At 39.8% G+C, this 16,605-nt stretch overlaps 1 protein-coding gene across 1 annotated transcript; it reads left to right on the plus strand.

Moving 5' to 3' along the window:
* Positions 1 to 5,723: 5,723 nt before the first annotated feature.
* On the plus strand, positions 5,724 to 6,680 carry LOC101310508. Its single transcript, XM_004298061.1, has one exon. It carries the CDS (start codon positions 5,724 to 5,726, stop codon positions 6,678 to 6,680), a length of 957 nt encoding a protein of 318 aa, XP_004298109.1.
* The last annotated feature ends 9,925 nt before the right edge of the window (positions 6,681 to 16,605 follow it).

Below are 16,605 nucleotides of genomic sequence, written 5' to 3' on the forward strand. Positions count from 1 at the left end.
AAATACCCTAATATTTTTTCGTCAGCTATAGTATGTAATAAAAAAAAATTAATAAAGCCGACGAAATATTAGGGTATTTCGTCGGCTATAAGTTCTTTTAGCTGACGACTTCTAGTATTCTTCGTCGGCTAAGACTGGTTTAGCCGACGACTTTTAATATAATTCGTCGGCTAAGATGGTTTAGGCCGACGAATTATGTTGTATTTCGTCGGCTTAAGTAAAAAAATACAAACCCTAAAACAGAAGGTTTAAACCAAACTAATTTCCTGTTCATATATCACCAAAATTCATATAAAATAACAGAAATATGAATTCAACATATGTAAACTAGAAATTAAGGTAATACAATCTTTTTTATTACAAATTAATGTATTACATCCGAAGAAATTAAAACTAAGGCTCGTAATCGGAATCATCCGATGAGACTTCTTCGGTGTCAGAATTAATTTCTGGTAATCTATGCATTTCCTCATCGCCAGAGTCTTCGTCTGTTTCTTGATTTGGATCAACATCAATAAGCCTTAGCTCTTCATCACGAATTCGCACCGAACGACTCGCTTTAAAATTATTAAGGCGAACGGTAGAGGAGTTAGGAATACCTATTGTGTTGGGCTCTTGATACGCAACATCTTCTTCCTGGTCTTCGGCCTCTCCAAGTGTAGCCGCCCGGTAAATGTTTCGAGGGTGCACAAGGTTGACTACTTTCCACGCGTCACCCTTAGCAAGGTCATCAAGATAAAACACTTGTTTTACCGATGTGGCAAAAACGAACGGGTCATCTTCGTAAGAACTTGTAGCAGTGTTCACCGATAATATTCCGTACTGATCGGTCTTCATGCTCTGCGGGCTAGTATCAAACCATCTACACTTGAAGAGGTGCACTGTCATGCCTTCACTATAAACGAGTTCCACCACTGAATCAAGAACACCGTAATAGTCAACTCCATTCCGCCCACCATGCACCATCACCCCAGAATTCTGTGTTCTCCGTCTGCTGTCTCTCTGTTCACATATAAATTGCAAGCCATTCACCTTGCACATCGGATAAACTCTTGAGATTATCGGCTTCATCGCTAGAAGTCTTAGTTTGTGCGACCAATTTGGGTGACCATCAAATTGAATATGGTTCATCTGCAACCAACAATTTAACATTGTAAATATAGATAATTATGCAATAAACATAAATACGTACATAAATATTGAATTACGTACCCAGCCGCCAAAATAATTTGCGAACTCCCTGTTGTGGTACTCGAGATCACCTTGAATGTCTGGACAATATAGATGGATGTCTTTCCAGTATTCAACTTCTGGACAGTTAATCAATACCCACTAGTGGGCAATGACTAGCTCATGTGGTTGCAACTTGTAGGAGTCTGGCAAAATTCTATAAACTTCAACATCACTAGAGAGTATGGAAAGATTGAACTTCGGTGCATCTACCGGCATGGCTTCGTCTGTTTCTTTCAACGCTCCTAAATACAACTTCATGTAGGTGACGCACTCGTGCGCAATATATGCTCCAGCTATACATCCTTCAGGCGCGGATTTATTAGCCACATAATCTTTGTAGTCTCCAAGTTGCCTATAAATCAAGTTGCAAAATGTTATGATTATTGAACATGTATATATATATATTGAGGAATTTAGGTGTAAAAAACGTACCTTTCCATGGGATACATCCAAGTGTAGTGTACTGGACTGGTAAGCAACAATTGCTCGGGAAGATGGATCATCAGGTGAGGCATAATGTCAAAAAAATTTGGAGGAAATATCCTCTCAAATTTACACATAATATAAATGATGTCCTCTTGCATTTCCCGGAAGTTAGATTTTTTCACTTCCCGTGTGCATAACTTCTGGAAGAATCTTGCCAACGCTACTAACGGCTCCACCACCTGACGGGGAATGAACGGTCGAATGAAAACAAGGAAGAGACGTTGTAGCAGGATATGACAGTCATGACTCTTCAACCCGTACATCTTATTGTCCCGGAAGTTCACACACCGGGCTATATTTCCTGCATAGCCTGAAGGATACTTCACACAACTCATCCACCTGAAAATTATGTTCTTCTGGTCAGGCTTCACGGTGTAAGGAGCTTGAGGCATTTTTTTCTTTCCTTCTTTCAACCACAGATGTCTTCTTAATTGCATTTTTTTTAGATCAATGCGTGCCTTAGGACCGTCTTTTGTCTTCCCCTCCAAGTTCAGCACTGTGCCCACCACACTGTCGCAAACATTCTTTTCTATGTGCATCACATCTAGGTAGTGTCTGATCAACAACTTACTCCAGTATGGGAGTTCCCAGAATATGCTCTTATGTGTCCAGAATTTGTACATGTCGGGTCTTTCAGGTATTGCCGCCACAGTATTGGGATGATTGCTAAGCTAGCCAAAATCGTACTCATTAAGCACTGCTAAAATTTCTTCTCCTGTCCATCTTCTGGGAGGCACACCGTGTTCTACGGTCCCATCAAATGCTTTGTCATTGAACCGCCATTCGTGATTATATGGAAGGAAAGCACGGTGACCCAATCTGCATATCTTGTTGCAATGATTGCTGCTCCCCTCATCGCTAAGGCACTCTGGACAAGCCTTGTATCCCCTAACAACGTTGCCCGACAACATCCCACGGGTAGGAAAATCACTGATGGTACCAACAACCATGACATGCATCTGGAACATCTCGTGCATGTACTTGTCATAAGTGGGATGACCAACTTCCCACAAAAACTGAAGCTCTTCAATCAAAGGTCTCAAATACACATCGAGACACTTCCCTGGATAACCGGGGCCCGGAATCAACAAACTCAACATATTGTATTCCTTCTTCATGCACATCCATAGAGGAAGGTTGTACGGTACCAAAATCACCGGCCATACACTGTATTGAAGACTCATGTTGCCAAAAGGGTTGAACCCGTCGGATGAGAGCCCGAGCCTCACATTTCGGACCTCTGACGCAAAATGAGGAAACTCCCTGTCTATATGCTTCCAAGCCTCCCCGTCAACAGGGTGTATAAGGGTATCTTCGTCATGCAATTCCCTATCAACGTGCCATCTCATAGCTTGGGCCGTGTGTGAAGACATGTACAACCGCTCAAACTTATCCCTCAACGGGAAATACCGAAGTACCTTCACAGGTTTCCTATTGCCTGCAGGAGTCAGCTTATACCTGTCAGTGTGACATACCGGACATGCGTCAAGCCCACCAAGGTCATTCCCTTCTGGATCTTTACCCTAGAAGAGAACGCAGTCATATCTGCATGCATGGATCTTGATGTAGGAAAGCCCAAGATCTTTCAGGATACATCGGACCTTACGATGAGTGGTAGGAAGACGATGACCGTGGGGCAGCATCGAAGCAGTGTACTGTAGATAATCATCAACAGCCTTCACGGTCGATTTTGTCTCAACTTTAATCTTCATTACGTCCATCACACTTTCAAGAACAGTCTTCTGACAACCGGGGTACACAGGGGTCTGTTGGAAAGCAAGCAGTTTGTTGTACTTTTCAATATCAGCAGTGTTAACAGCTCTAGGGAAGGGCTGCACCGGGTCAGGCATATACTGTCCTTGAGCGCATACACCGCTCTCATAAGGAAACATGTCTTTGATGAATGCCGTTGTTGGATCGTTGGATGTACTGCCCGTCTCAGAAAATTAGGCCATGATCATGCGGACCCCCTGATGATGTTTCACCGTGATATAACCAACATGTGTACTTCTCCCAAAACCCGTTACTCCTCAGGTGCTGCCATACTTTGTCAATGGGAAATCGATGCATATCGCTGCGACACTGACATTTCGTGCACGGGCAATAGAAAATTGTATTCCCGTTAGCATTAGCCAGCGCATATTCTATAAAACTCATAACTCCTGCACCGTATCTTTTGTCCCATTTTAGAAGCGAAATCCAACTCTTATCCATATCCTGAAAATATAACAAAATATATATTTATAACGCTGCTAGCTAATTATTAATGAAATTTCATGCCATATATAAAATCTCAATTCATTTAGTATATATTCTACGTACTACAACTAATTAATAACAAATTAATTAACATACACACATATATATATATATATATATATACTTAATAATTACAGAACAATATTATACATATATATATCTACATCATCACAAAATCATCATTGTGGTATATACCATCAACACAATATTATAAATTAATTAACATATATATATATATATATCTACTACTTATAAACAACTTCATATATATTATATCAAATCATCAACCAAATCGATCAACATATATGTATATATATACATCCAACATACTCAAAATCAATTAACTCGATCACAATCAAAATCATATATCAACATCATCATGAACTCATATATATCATCAACAACTTCATACCATATCAACACAATAATATTATAAATTAATTAACATATATATATCTACTATTTATTAACAACAAATTAATTCATATATATTATCAATTCAAATCATCAACCAAATCGATCAACACATATATATATATACATCCAACGTACTCAAAATTAATCAACTCAATCACAATCAAAATCAATAAACTCAATCACACTTAAAATCGATCAACTCAAATAAAACTCAATTAATCAACATATATATACATATACGTACCTATATATGGCTCCACAAACTAATTATGGACAGATTTCGACAACACCCAAACTTTTTCTCCCGTTTTTCTTCTCCTGTTTTTTTCCCAGATGAGCTGCTGCTGTCCAGATCCGCAAACATAAAGCACTTTAGCCGACGACATATTAATTTCGTCGGCTAAACTTTTAAATATTTCGTCGGCCATAGTTTGTGAACTTTAGCCGACGAAATTTTTTTTTCGTCGGCTAAAGTTTACCATAGCCGACGAAAATTTAACTTAGCCGACGAAAGATAATTTCGTCGGCTAAAGTGGACTTTAGCCGACGAAAAAATGCTTCGTCAGCCTGGTTTTTTTTTTTCGTCGGCTAAAGCCTTTCTTCTGGTAGTGCAAGTACCTGCATGACAAGCACGCGAATAAGAATGCTAGCAATGCACAAGAGATATAAGATATAGATCGAGCAAGTGAGAGTTCTTAATTTGTTCAAAATAAGGGTAACTATAGCTACTTGATTAGTACTAAGTACTCTTAATAGCTGTTTTGTAACACATGTAAGGCCTGGTGTTATTTTCTCAAACACCTTGACGTACAATTGTGTTAAACACATTATCATATAATATTATTGGAATATCTAGTTGTTGGCGTACGTAATATCTTTCTCGTCAGCATTAATTTATCTTGGTTAAATTCAAATTAATCAACAGGCCGGCATGAACTGAAGTAAGGAGGTTCTCTCTGAAATGACTTGGCCAAGATATGCTGACCCTTGGCCACCTGATGATGATGATTTGAATTGTTGCATGCTATTAAAACTGAAGAAGATATGTAGAAGATATTCGTGAAGGTTAATTGATTCTGTTATTAGTTGGCTGATTCTATCATTGCTGTTAATAGAGATATGTATCTATAGTTACCTAGTTTGTCTAGAGTTTCCTTCTGTACAAGAAGTCTTGTAGGGTTTCGGTGTAATAGCTTGTATATAAGCTGTGTAACTCCTTCGATATAGTTTGGGCAATATAATATAGTTCATTCCAAGTTTCTTTATGGTATCAGTAGCAAGCCAATCCTCGGCCAAATCCTAAAACACCGAAACACTCAAACAACCTCATGACAGAAGGTGACGACGAGAAGAAAGTGCTAGCCCTATTGAGGGAGAAGCTGCTCAAAGAAGCCTCTTCTTCTGGCGCTCTCGCACACACACCTGAACCATGGGAGATCTCAAATCACCCTCTCTATCTTCACCATTCGGATCAGCCTGGTGCGATTCTCGTATCACAATCCTTGGCAGAAGACAACTACATGCAATGGAGCCAATCCATGGCCATGGCATTGCAGATCAAAAACAAGATTGGCTTCATCAATGGGACCTCACAACGTCCTACAGAAGACCAGGCAGATGAGCGGCAACAGTGGGACAGATGTGACATTCTTGGCAAAACTTGGCTTGGAGCATCTATGTCGAATCCTATTGCCAAGAGTGTCATGCACTGCAAAAGCGCTCGAGCAGTTTGGCTTGAGTTGCAAGAAAGGTTCATGCAATCCAACACCGTCCAGTTATTCAACATAGAGAATGAGATTCACGGATGTGAACAAGGTACCGATTCTGTGACTACCTTTTTCACTAAACTCAAGGCACTATGGGATGAGCGAGATGCCCTTTGTGATCTAAGTCCCTGTGCATGTGAGGAAGGTGGCAAGCTATGTGAGTATGTGAAAAATAAAAAAACAATGAAGTTTCTCATGGGATTGAATGAGAATTATGCGCAAATACGTGGCACCATTGTTGCTATTGAGCCTCTCCCGGTTGTCAACAAAGCCTACTCGATGGTTCTTCGTCATGAGAAACAGGCTGAGGCAGCCATGGGAAGCAAACAAGGCGTGCAACAACAAGAAGCTGCAGCCTTTACCGTGAGAGGCAGTGACCGAGACAATAGCCGAGACAACGGCAGATCCAATAGCCGTGCCGAGAGCGCCGAAGGCAGCAAGCCAAAATATGAAAAGTGCAATAAGAGTCACCTTACCGAGAATTACCGCCAGCATCTAAAGTGCACGTTTTGCGGTTGAAAGGGTCACACCTATGACATTTGCCGAAGAAGAAAGGCCATAGCAGATCGAAACTCCAGGAGTAACCATGTTGCTTCGATGTTTGAAGATGGAAACCCGGTCAACTTCCCTTTCTCAAAGGAAGAATGCAAGCAGATTGTTGATATGCTGAACAAAAACAAAGCAAGCACCGCAAATCATGTTGGTAATTCTTCTAGCTTTGAAGAACTATCAGGTAAAGCTTTACATTATGTACGACATGATCAGAAAAGTACTTGGATTTTAGACAGTGGGGCTAGCGATCATATTATATGTACTCCTCATCTTCTCACCACTAAATATCCTGTCCAAAATAGAAGTGTCAAACTTCCTGATGGTAACTTTGCTAGAGTGAGTCATGTTGGGACAGTGTCTTTTTCGTCCACCTTTGTGCTTCACAATGTTTTATGCGTACCATTGTTTTACCTGAATCTTATATTTATCAGCAAGCTTGCACGTGATTCATTATGCGTCACAGTCTTTCTAAAAGAGTTTTGTTTCATACAGGACCTACGATCGGGGAAGATGATTGGGACGAGATCTGAGAAGGAAGGCCTATATTGTCTCGACAAAGCTAAGCAAGGCACATGTCACATGGTCTCGAGTCAGTCAACCTCTATTTGGCACCAAAGGCTTGGACATCCCTCGAGTCGAGTATTTTCTAAGTTTTCCTTTCTTTCTAATAAATCTTGCGATGCAAGTAACTGCTCTGTGTGCCCTTTGGCCAACAAACTCGGAAGTCTTTTCCTTTAAGTACAATTTCAAGCAAATTTCCTTTTGAATTGATTCATGTTGATATTTGGGGAGCTTATCATGAACCTACTTATTCGGGAGCCAAATATTTTCTCACCATAGTTGATGACTACACTAGGAGCACTTGGGTCTTTTTGATGTCACAAAAATCTGAAGCTCGAGGTTTATTAGTCAATTTTATTCACTTTGCCGAAAACAGTTTGGTGCAAGTGTCAAAATTGTGTGTAGTGATAATGGTCCTGAATTCAAACACAACGAATTTTATGTGTCAAAAGGTATTTGTCATCAAACAAGCTGTGTCAACACACCAAGTTTCTTGGTGTGGTTGAGAGAAAGCATCGACATCTCCTCAACATGGCACGAGCTTTACTTTTCCAAGCTAGTCTTCCTAAAAGTTTCTGGGGTGATGCCATTCTTACATCAGCTTATTTAATCAATAGAACTCCTACACCACTATTAGGAGGTCAGAGTCCTTTCGAAAAACTGTTTCACAAAGACCCAAGTTATTCTCACCTCAAAGTTTTTGGTTGTCTTTGTTTTGCTTCCTCACACCCAAACAAACCAGCCAAATTCGAACCAAGAGCTCACAAATGCATTTTTTTGGGCTACCCATACGGGCAGAAAGGTTACCGGGTCTACAACATAGAAACCGAGCAAGTTACTATGTCCAGGGACGTGATTTTTCACGAAACAGAATTCCCCTATGCTGCTATACACAGTCCTAATTCTACTAGGGTTACATCACAAGACTTTGGGCTCTCTAGGGTTTCCAATGACATTCGGGTTTCAGGACCAGGTAGGGTTTCTTTTCCACCACATAACAATTTGCTTCCGCCACAAGAAAGGGTTTCCTAGACTGCCTTTAGTGTCGAACCACAAACATAGATACTTCCAACAGTTCTCCAACCCTCACCTACCTTCACCCACCGATCTAGTGTCACCAGCTCCGAATCCTAACCCTACTCTCCTCATCGAGTCTTCCTCTTCTGCCTCGGATCCACACACTACTCCTTCTTCTCCTTGTCGCTCTTCCTGTCCTACAAAGCCTCCGACCTTCTTGCAAGACTTTCATGTCGAGACAGCGCTACCTTCCAGGGCAGTCCCATCATCTGCTCCGATGTCAGGTACTACTCACTCCCTTGCTCATGTGTTGTCTTATGATCGTTTATCACCTTCTCATCGTGTTTTTAGCACTCAACTCACCCTCCATAAGGAGCCCACTTCTTATTCTGAGGCAGTACAAGTCCCAGAATGGCGAACTACCATGCAAGCTGAGATTAAGGCTTTGCAATCTAACAGAACATGGAGTTTAGTGCCTTTACAGCCCAATAAACGTGCTATCGGTTGCAAATGGGTTTACAAGCTCAAGTTTAATCCGGATGGCACCATTGAGAGATACAAAGCTCGCCTTGTAGCTAAAGGTTATAGTCAGATAGCAGGAATTGATTATCGAGAGACCTTTGCACCGGTTGCCAAGCTTACCACCGTGCGTGTCTTACTCGGCCTTGCTTCCATCAATGGTTGGCATTTACATCAACTTGATGTCAATAATGCCTTCTTGAATGGAGATCTTTCCGAGGAAGTCTATATGCATCTTCCTCCTGGATTTGGAGGAAAGGGGGAGAATCGTGTGTGCAAGCTACACAAGAGTTTATACGGATTGAAACAAGCCTCGAGACAATGGTTTATCAAGCTTTCTACTGCTCTCAAAACCGCAGGCTTTCATCAGTCATGGTCGGACTATTCTCTTTTTGTACGTACACGAGGAAGAAAGTTCACTGCTCTTTCAGTATATGTGGATGATGTAATATTGGCAGGAAATTGCATACAAGACATCGAAGACACAAAGACCTTTCTTTTGAACCAATTCAAGTTGAAGGATCTTGGGCAACTTAAGTACTTTCTAGGCATTGAAGTGGCAAGATCCAAGAAAAGCTTGGCGTTATGTCAGCGGAAATACGCCCTTGAAGTCCTTGAGGATGCAGGCTACTTGGGTGCAAAACCATCTCGGTTTCCTATTGACCATAACCTCTCCCTCACACAAGCAGAAGGTGATTTATTGAAAGATCCATCACAATACAGGAGATTAGTGGGACGGCTTATCTATCTGACCATCACTCTGCCAGACTTGGTATATTCAGTACATATCCTAAGTCAGTTCATGAATCAACCTCGTCAACCACACATGGATGCAGCCTATCGAATTTTACATTACATGAAACACACTCCTGGACAAGGTATCTTGCTTCCTTCGACAGGAAAATTAGAACTCACTGCATTTTGTGACGCTGATTGGGCGAGATGCAAGGACACTCGACGATCCATTACTGGATCTTGTATCGTGCTTGGCAATGCACCGGTTTCATGGAAAGCTAAGAAACAAGGTACGGTTTCTCGTTCAAGTGCAGAGGCTGAGTACAGGTCTATGGCATCCACTTGTTATGAGGTAACGTGGCTCAGAAATATCTTAAAGGATTTAAACGTACGTAATTTAGCTCCTACAAGATTATTTTGTGATAATCAGGCTGCCATTTACATAGCTACCAATCCGGTTTTTCATGAACGTACGAAACATATTGAAATTGATTGTCATGTTGTACGTGAGAAAGTGCAACGAGGAGTAGTGAAGATGGTTCATGTTGGAACCAAAGACCAGCCGGCAGATCTCTTCACCAAGCTGTTGAGCTCTATTCAGTTTGAGACATTGCTTAACAAGTTGGGTGTCATCAATATTCATTCCAACTTGAGGGGGAGTATTAAAACTGAAGAAGATATGTAGAAGATATTTGTGAAGGTTAATTGATTCTGTTATTAGTTGGCTGATTCTATCATTGCTGTTAATAGAGATATGTATCTATAGTTACCTAGTTTGTTTAGAGTTTCCTTCTGTACAAGAAGTCTTGTAGGGTTTCGGTGTAATAGCTTGTATATAAGCTGTGTAACTCCTTCGATATAGTTTGGGCAATATAACATAGTTCATTCCAAGTTTCTTTACATGCATCAATCACTAAATGGCTTTAAAAAGTTGGTTATGTTTTAGATGATGTATGAGTAGTAGAATATAGATCCGAATTGATACTCTCTTTCATTGTATCTGTCGAACAATCTTTTATGGGATAATCTTCGAGTTTATTTGACCTGCAGTTTCTGCAGTTTCAATATGCACCATCGATCTGCGTCCAACCAACTATCGCTGATTACTTTTGATAGGCATATTGGATACCATGCCACCAGAAACATCACCGTTCTTGAGAAAACCAATCCTTAAATGATCTTTTATAAACATATGAATACCAGGAGAAACATACAACTGCAATGCAAGGCACCTCATTTCTTGCTGTTAGCGCGCACACGGGGTGACTTGTCTTTCAGCACTCCTATATGGTGCGTTGATAATATTCTCTCAATCTATATATAGGTGAAAACTATAATATTTTCACTGTTAATCCCATTGGTACGTAAGAGACAACGTACTGAATTTGATCCACAAATCTGTATCGTCTCCACTCTGCCGCACCTCCCAAATCAACAATCAAAGAACTGTAAGTAAATGAATGTTAGGGCTTTAACTTGATGGATTATAATTGTAATATGGATTTTGGGAAAGAATGAGGGAACGAAGTAACTAAAGAGAATGAAGAATCAGGATTAGATCGAGTGCAGAAGCCTCTAACACACTAACTGGTTGACTAGTAGTACACCGTCCAGAGACGTACTCCTTGAAACAAAACTTGGATACAGTATTTGCTTAAAGAGCTCGATCACCATGTCAGCCCATTCGGCAAAGGCTATTTCTTTCAATACTAGTCTGGGGCGGCGGTCAAATTATATATAACATCTATCAAACTATATTTGAATTTGTATTCAGAGTTACAGCTAGGTAACTGGGCTGCCATTCCCCGTTTACAAAGATTCGATCGAATACCGCATGATTACCAGATTCATATACTGCTAAAATTGCAGCTTGGTCGATCTCTGTTGTCGACATCAACTATTGAGATAATCAAGCAAAAACCCTTAATCTGAGCATGTGTTTAACGCTTAGTTGCCGCATGATAAGAAATGACAAAACAAAACCCCCTTTCATTAGAAGAAGTCAGCTGCACCAATGAAGCAAGAATCTTAGCCAGTTCATCTCAGTACGATCGATACTGGGTTGCAGAATATATAATAATTGTTTGTGAAGTTAAGCCTGTGGATAAAGAATGATTAAGTGATGCCATAGGCTTTAGCAAGCTAATGATCAATATTTTGTTCGATAATAGAATTGACAGAATACATAGTTGGATAGTGTGATCTTTATTCTGAAGTAGAGTATAAATTCTGTCTGTTTCGTATCTTGCAAGAAAGGAGTGTTTAATTTCGTTCTCTATTTTTCTCTCGGAGTCTGAGATGGGAATAATAACAAGATGACGAGGGAGAGAAGCTGTACAGGGGCCTCTAGTAGTATTACTGTACGCCTGTACCTCACCGACCCAGAATTGAAGAACCCCAATTTTTATAATTGTGATGCCAGGATCCGTCCTCGCATTTCTTTATCTCTATAGCTGAAGGTCGCAGCAAAAAGTTGACATTATTAATTCTTTTGCAACTCACGCCACCGCACTATGACACTAGCCATCTCCTTTGATGATTATCCTTATCCCTAGCTCCCTCCAGATCTTTCAGCTAGTTTCACACTATTGCCTGCATGCAGGTATATATGGTGTATATGTCTTTGTATATATATACTGGACGCTGTATATACGTGCTGAGCTCCATTCCTGGAATGACTCATCAATTTTTTTTCGTTTGATTGCATCTATAGCGATCGACCGATCAATAAACTTTATAAAAATGTATTAGACATGAGGCATGAACGTTGGTATCGAAAGTAAAACTCCAAGTGAATATTGACCTTTTCTGAGTGCTGCATATATATATATGTATGCATTGCCCAAATATGCAAGTAGTACGATAGAGCATCAGTGAATGTACGGTCAAGAACACCAAAAATATAAGGGTGACCCTTGGCTTCCCATTTGGGCCATTTATACAACTATGCCGGCCGTTGCTTCACAAAGTAGGGTTGGGCGCAGGTCGAGCCCGGACTGTTTTTTTTAGGGCCCGGGCCCGGGCCCGGTCCGGTTGTAGTGTGACGGGCCGGGTTTAGTCGTCAAAATATCAAGGCCCGGGTAAAACCCAGTCCGGGTGTGTTAATTACAGGGCCCAGGTAAAGCCCGGACCGGTATCATCTGGGCTGAGCCCGCCCAGGTTTTCGAACCCAGCTCTTCTTTTTGGCTGGTAATGAAAGCAAAATAGCAAATAACCTGTGTCTCTGTAACAGAAAGGCAAATACTGCAATTGCCTACCAAGCACCAAATATATTGTTCAGTGTTCACCATTTGTCCACTACAAATACAAAGTCATAACCCACCAAATTAACCAAAGTTCAATTGAAAGTTTGAAACTTGAAGGTTGAAACTTTGAAAGAAAACCAGAAAATCCAAACATGCATAATCAAATCAATCGATGGGCAGATCCTCCAAATCTTCAATGCAAGCCTGGACCTGAGATTTTGAGACCCGAGTCAAACTCTCAAAATTGGGCCCTCAAATCGTAGTTTGCATCTAGTTTAATTTTTTTATTTATCTAAAGAATTTAAGAAACTAAATATAAACTCAAGATTTAACTATGTATAAAACAATATCAAAAAATATTTGGATTATAATTAATATTTTAATAATTTAAATTACATTATAAACCTTACGTTTTATTTTCTTCCAAAGTTTACCTTTTGTTTTGGGTACAAATTTTGAATAGTAATTAAATGGTATAGACTTTTAATACTATTTCCTTGTTTCTTTGACTCAAAATATATTATTTTATATATATTGTATAGTTAAACCAAGTTTGTTTGGGCCCATTCAGTACCTCTTTAATTCTTTAATTGCTGTAAGAAAATGGAGCTCTGTGGTTGTACTTTCTTTTCGATGGGAACAGTAATTGTACTTTTCCTTTGCGTTATTTAACTGTTGTTTATCATGTAAAGAGCTGTAACTTTCTTTTTCTAGGCCTCTTGAACTCCAAGCCCTGAGTCGACCGGCTCGTCAGACTCGTATCAAGTCCGACCCTGCTTTAATGCACACCTTGACTTCAACTTTAATCTCCATTCTCCAATGCACTTCAATACTTACCTTGTACCTGTAAGACAAGGTGTAAAATAGATTCAGTTGGCCTGCATTTACAAATGAATGAGCATATTTTAATGGTGGCAGGGCTTAAGAGATTCAGTTTTTCAGTACAATAGAATTTAAATTTTGTTTTCCAATGCATTAGAAAATTTTCAATTGCAAATGAATGTGTCTGTTAGCAAAGATAAGTAGATAACAACGACAACTCATTCAAGTTCTTTGTAAATGCAAAATGCCTATCTTAGTATCTTAGAGGCCAGTAGACCAGTAGTACACTAGTAAACACAATGACACAATGGCAAGCCAATCTAGCATATTACCATCTTACTCATATCAAGTAACATCACTACTGTTCTAACAACATCACTACTGTTTTAAGTTTATAACACTACAAATAACAAACAATAATGAATCAAAACAACATCACAATAGCACAAGCACTGAAGCAACATCACAATATACACCAACAAGTCAACAACATGCTATCATATATGTAAGATCACCATTCACCAATTCATGGGCATAAACACTGATTTCACATAGGAGAAAGAAGCTGATTCACATAGATTTCACACTGATTTCACATAAGAGAAAGAAGCTGAGAATTGAGAAGAATGGTACCTGAGTCAGCCTTGCCACCTTGGTTCGTGGTCTGAGTGAGAGGGACAGACAGTGAGAGATGACTACTCGGCACCGGAGAGACAAGAGTTTGAGAGACGACAACTCGGCACAGGAGAGACCGAGAGCACTGAGAGTCTGAGAGACGAGGCCACGAGTCCACGACGACTCAACGAGTGAGAGGGAGGCGAGTGAGGCGACGAGGAGCGGCTGTGATGGCGCGGCGATGCGAGTGAGGCGACGAGGAGCGACTGCTATGGTGCGGAGATGCGAGGCGACGACGAGGAGCGGCTGCGATGGCGCAGCGATGCGAGTGAGGCGAGGACGAGGAGCGGCTGCGATGGCGCGATGATGCGAGGCGATGACGAGGCGATGGAGGCGCGGCAAATGGGCGATGCATGAGAGAGGCGCGGCGATGAGAGTGAGACTGAGAAATTGACTAATTGAGAGTAAGGGCTGAGGAAGTGAGGAGTCGATCCACTCGATCGATGGTTTAGGGTTATCTGGTTATGTTCCAGTGTCATTGTACCTATTTTATAAGTTTAGGACCACTTACGAAAGCCAATTAGATAATAACACCTAAGGTCCTGGGTTTCCGGGCTTTTTTTGTTTAAAGATTTGAAGGCCCGGGCCTGGCCCGGACAGAACAAAGCCCGGCCCGTTTATCACATACCAACACACGAGCCCGGAAAAAAGCCTGGCCCGTCGGTCCGATCCGGGTTTTTTTTTCTTCTTCGAGCTTTTTGCCCAGCCCTATCACAAAGGCAGTAGCTACTAGCTAGGAAATCGAAAAAAAGGCAGTAGCGTGCTTGGTATTCCGCAAAGGAAAATGATTCTAGACCTTAGACCTTATTAAGGCCTAAGATTTTATGCCTCAAATCTACCTGGCATATCAAATCACTTAGACACATCACATATTAAAAAATTTATGTCATGTAATACTTAAGTATAAAGACCATCTTACCATTTGGTCCATTTCAAACAATGACTCTAATAAATTTCAGTTTTTCATTAAATAATAAAACTATTTTAGCTTTCCTTCTTCTAAATATCTAATTAAATATAAAAAATATAACATCAAAATAACATTATATTATATATTTATAATACATGTATATTATAAAAAAAAATACATGTATATATATTATATAAATAATATGTAAGTAAATCATTTAGAGAAATTATTTGTATATAAATTATTTTCAGACGAATTATAGAAAATTTTGATGAATTATATCCAAATTATCTTATATTAGTGTTTTTTTTATGAATTATAATTGCTTTTTGGACGAATTAGGGTTAGAGTTAGAGTTTATTTGACAAAACTAATTATTAATTAAAAAATAGTTAATCTTCATATTGATATAAGAAACATTCCTTATATTATACACAATTAGTGGTTGCTATTAATATGTAATATTTGTTTCCATTACCTAATAAAGTACATTAATATCATTGATTCACCCCTTAAAACGTAAAAAGAAATAGAAATGGTAAAATTGGTAATGCAATGTTTTTGATTTGGCAAGATTTATTATGTGGAATCAAAAATAAATATTTTTATTTACTTACATAGCATGACACATAGGATTAAGACCACAAATTTTAGATCTTATTAAGGCCCTCTAGCACTACCCTTCTGTAAATTGCATATATGAGATCGAGCTCGATCATATCACAATAAAGGATAGTATACACGTGCATATATAAATATATATATATATATATATATTATATATATATATATATTTATACAGGACCCTTCTAATGAGAGATCCTTTTTTTTGACATATATGAGGGATGGGGGATTACACCAACTTTTCGATTATATTTTTGAATCTCTACCGTTCAGTTTGTTGGTCCTTACATATAGATCAATTCTATAAATTTTCAGCAAATTTGGTGATCGTTAAGGTGTCGAACAAGATTAAATCAATGAACCAACCAAATCTGCCAAACTTGAACCGTTTATGCTTATAATTATAAATCATAGTTTTGAATACCTTAAGGATCACCAAAATTTCAAAAAATTTGTAGAAGTGATCTACCCATATAGAACTACATATTGAACAGTGGCGATGTGATTTTGTGATCGGAAAGTTGGTGTAATCCCCCATCCCTCATATATGTCAAAAAAAGGGATCCCTCATGCATTGGAAAGGGCATGTGTGTGTGTGTGTATATATATACACACACACAGAGTCGTTCTAAAGAGGACGTCCGCACAGCCTTTAAAGTGTGGACGTCCTCTTCGTTCGCCACCATACGGCGCCGGTGAGGGCGCGCCTCCACCCCAGCGGACTCCAGCAGCGTCCCTGACCACTTTCCCTCCCCGGCGAGTCTGCTGAATTCCAGTTTTCCGG

This window comes from Fragaria vesca, linkage group LG4 (assembly GCF_000184155.1).
Source record: "Fragaria vesca subsp. vesca linkage group LG4, FraVesHawaii_1.0, whole genome shotgun sequence".
NCBI classification, from domain to species: Eukaryota; Viridiplantae; Streptophyta; class Magnoliopsida; order Rosales; family Rosaceae; genus Fragaria; species Fragaria vesca.

Bases quoted from the DNA above. Each gene is read 5' to 3' on its own strand.
- LOC101310508 (XM_004298061.1), top strand. From the start codon at position 5,724: ATGACAGAAGGTGACGACGAGAAGAAAGTGCTAGCCCTATTGAGGGAG.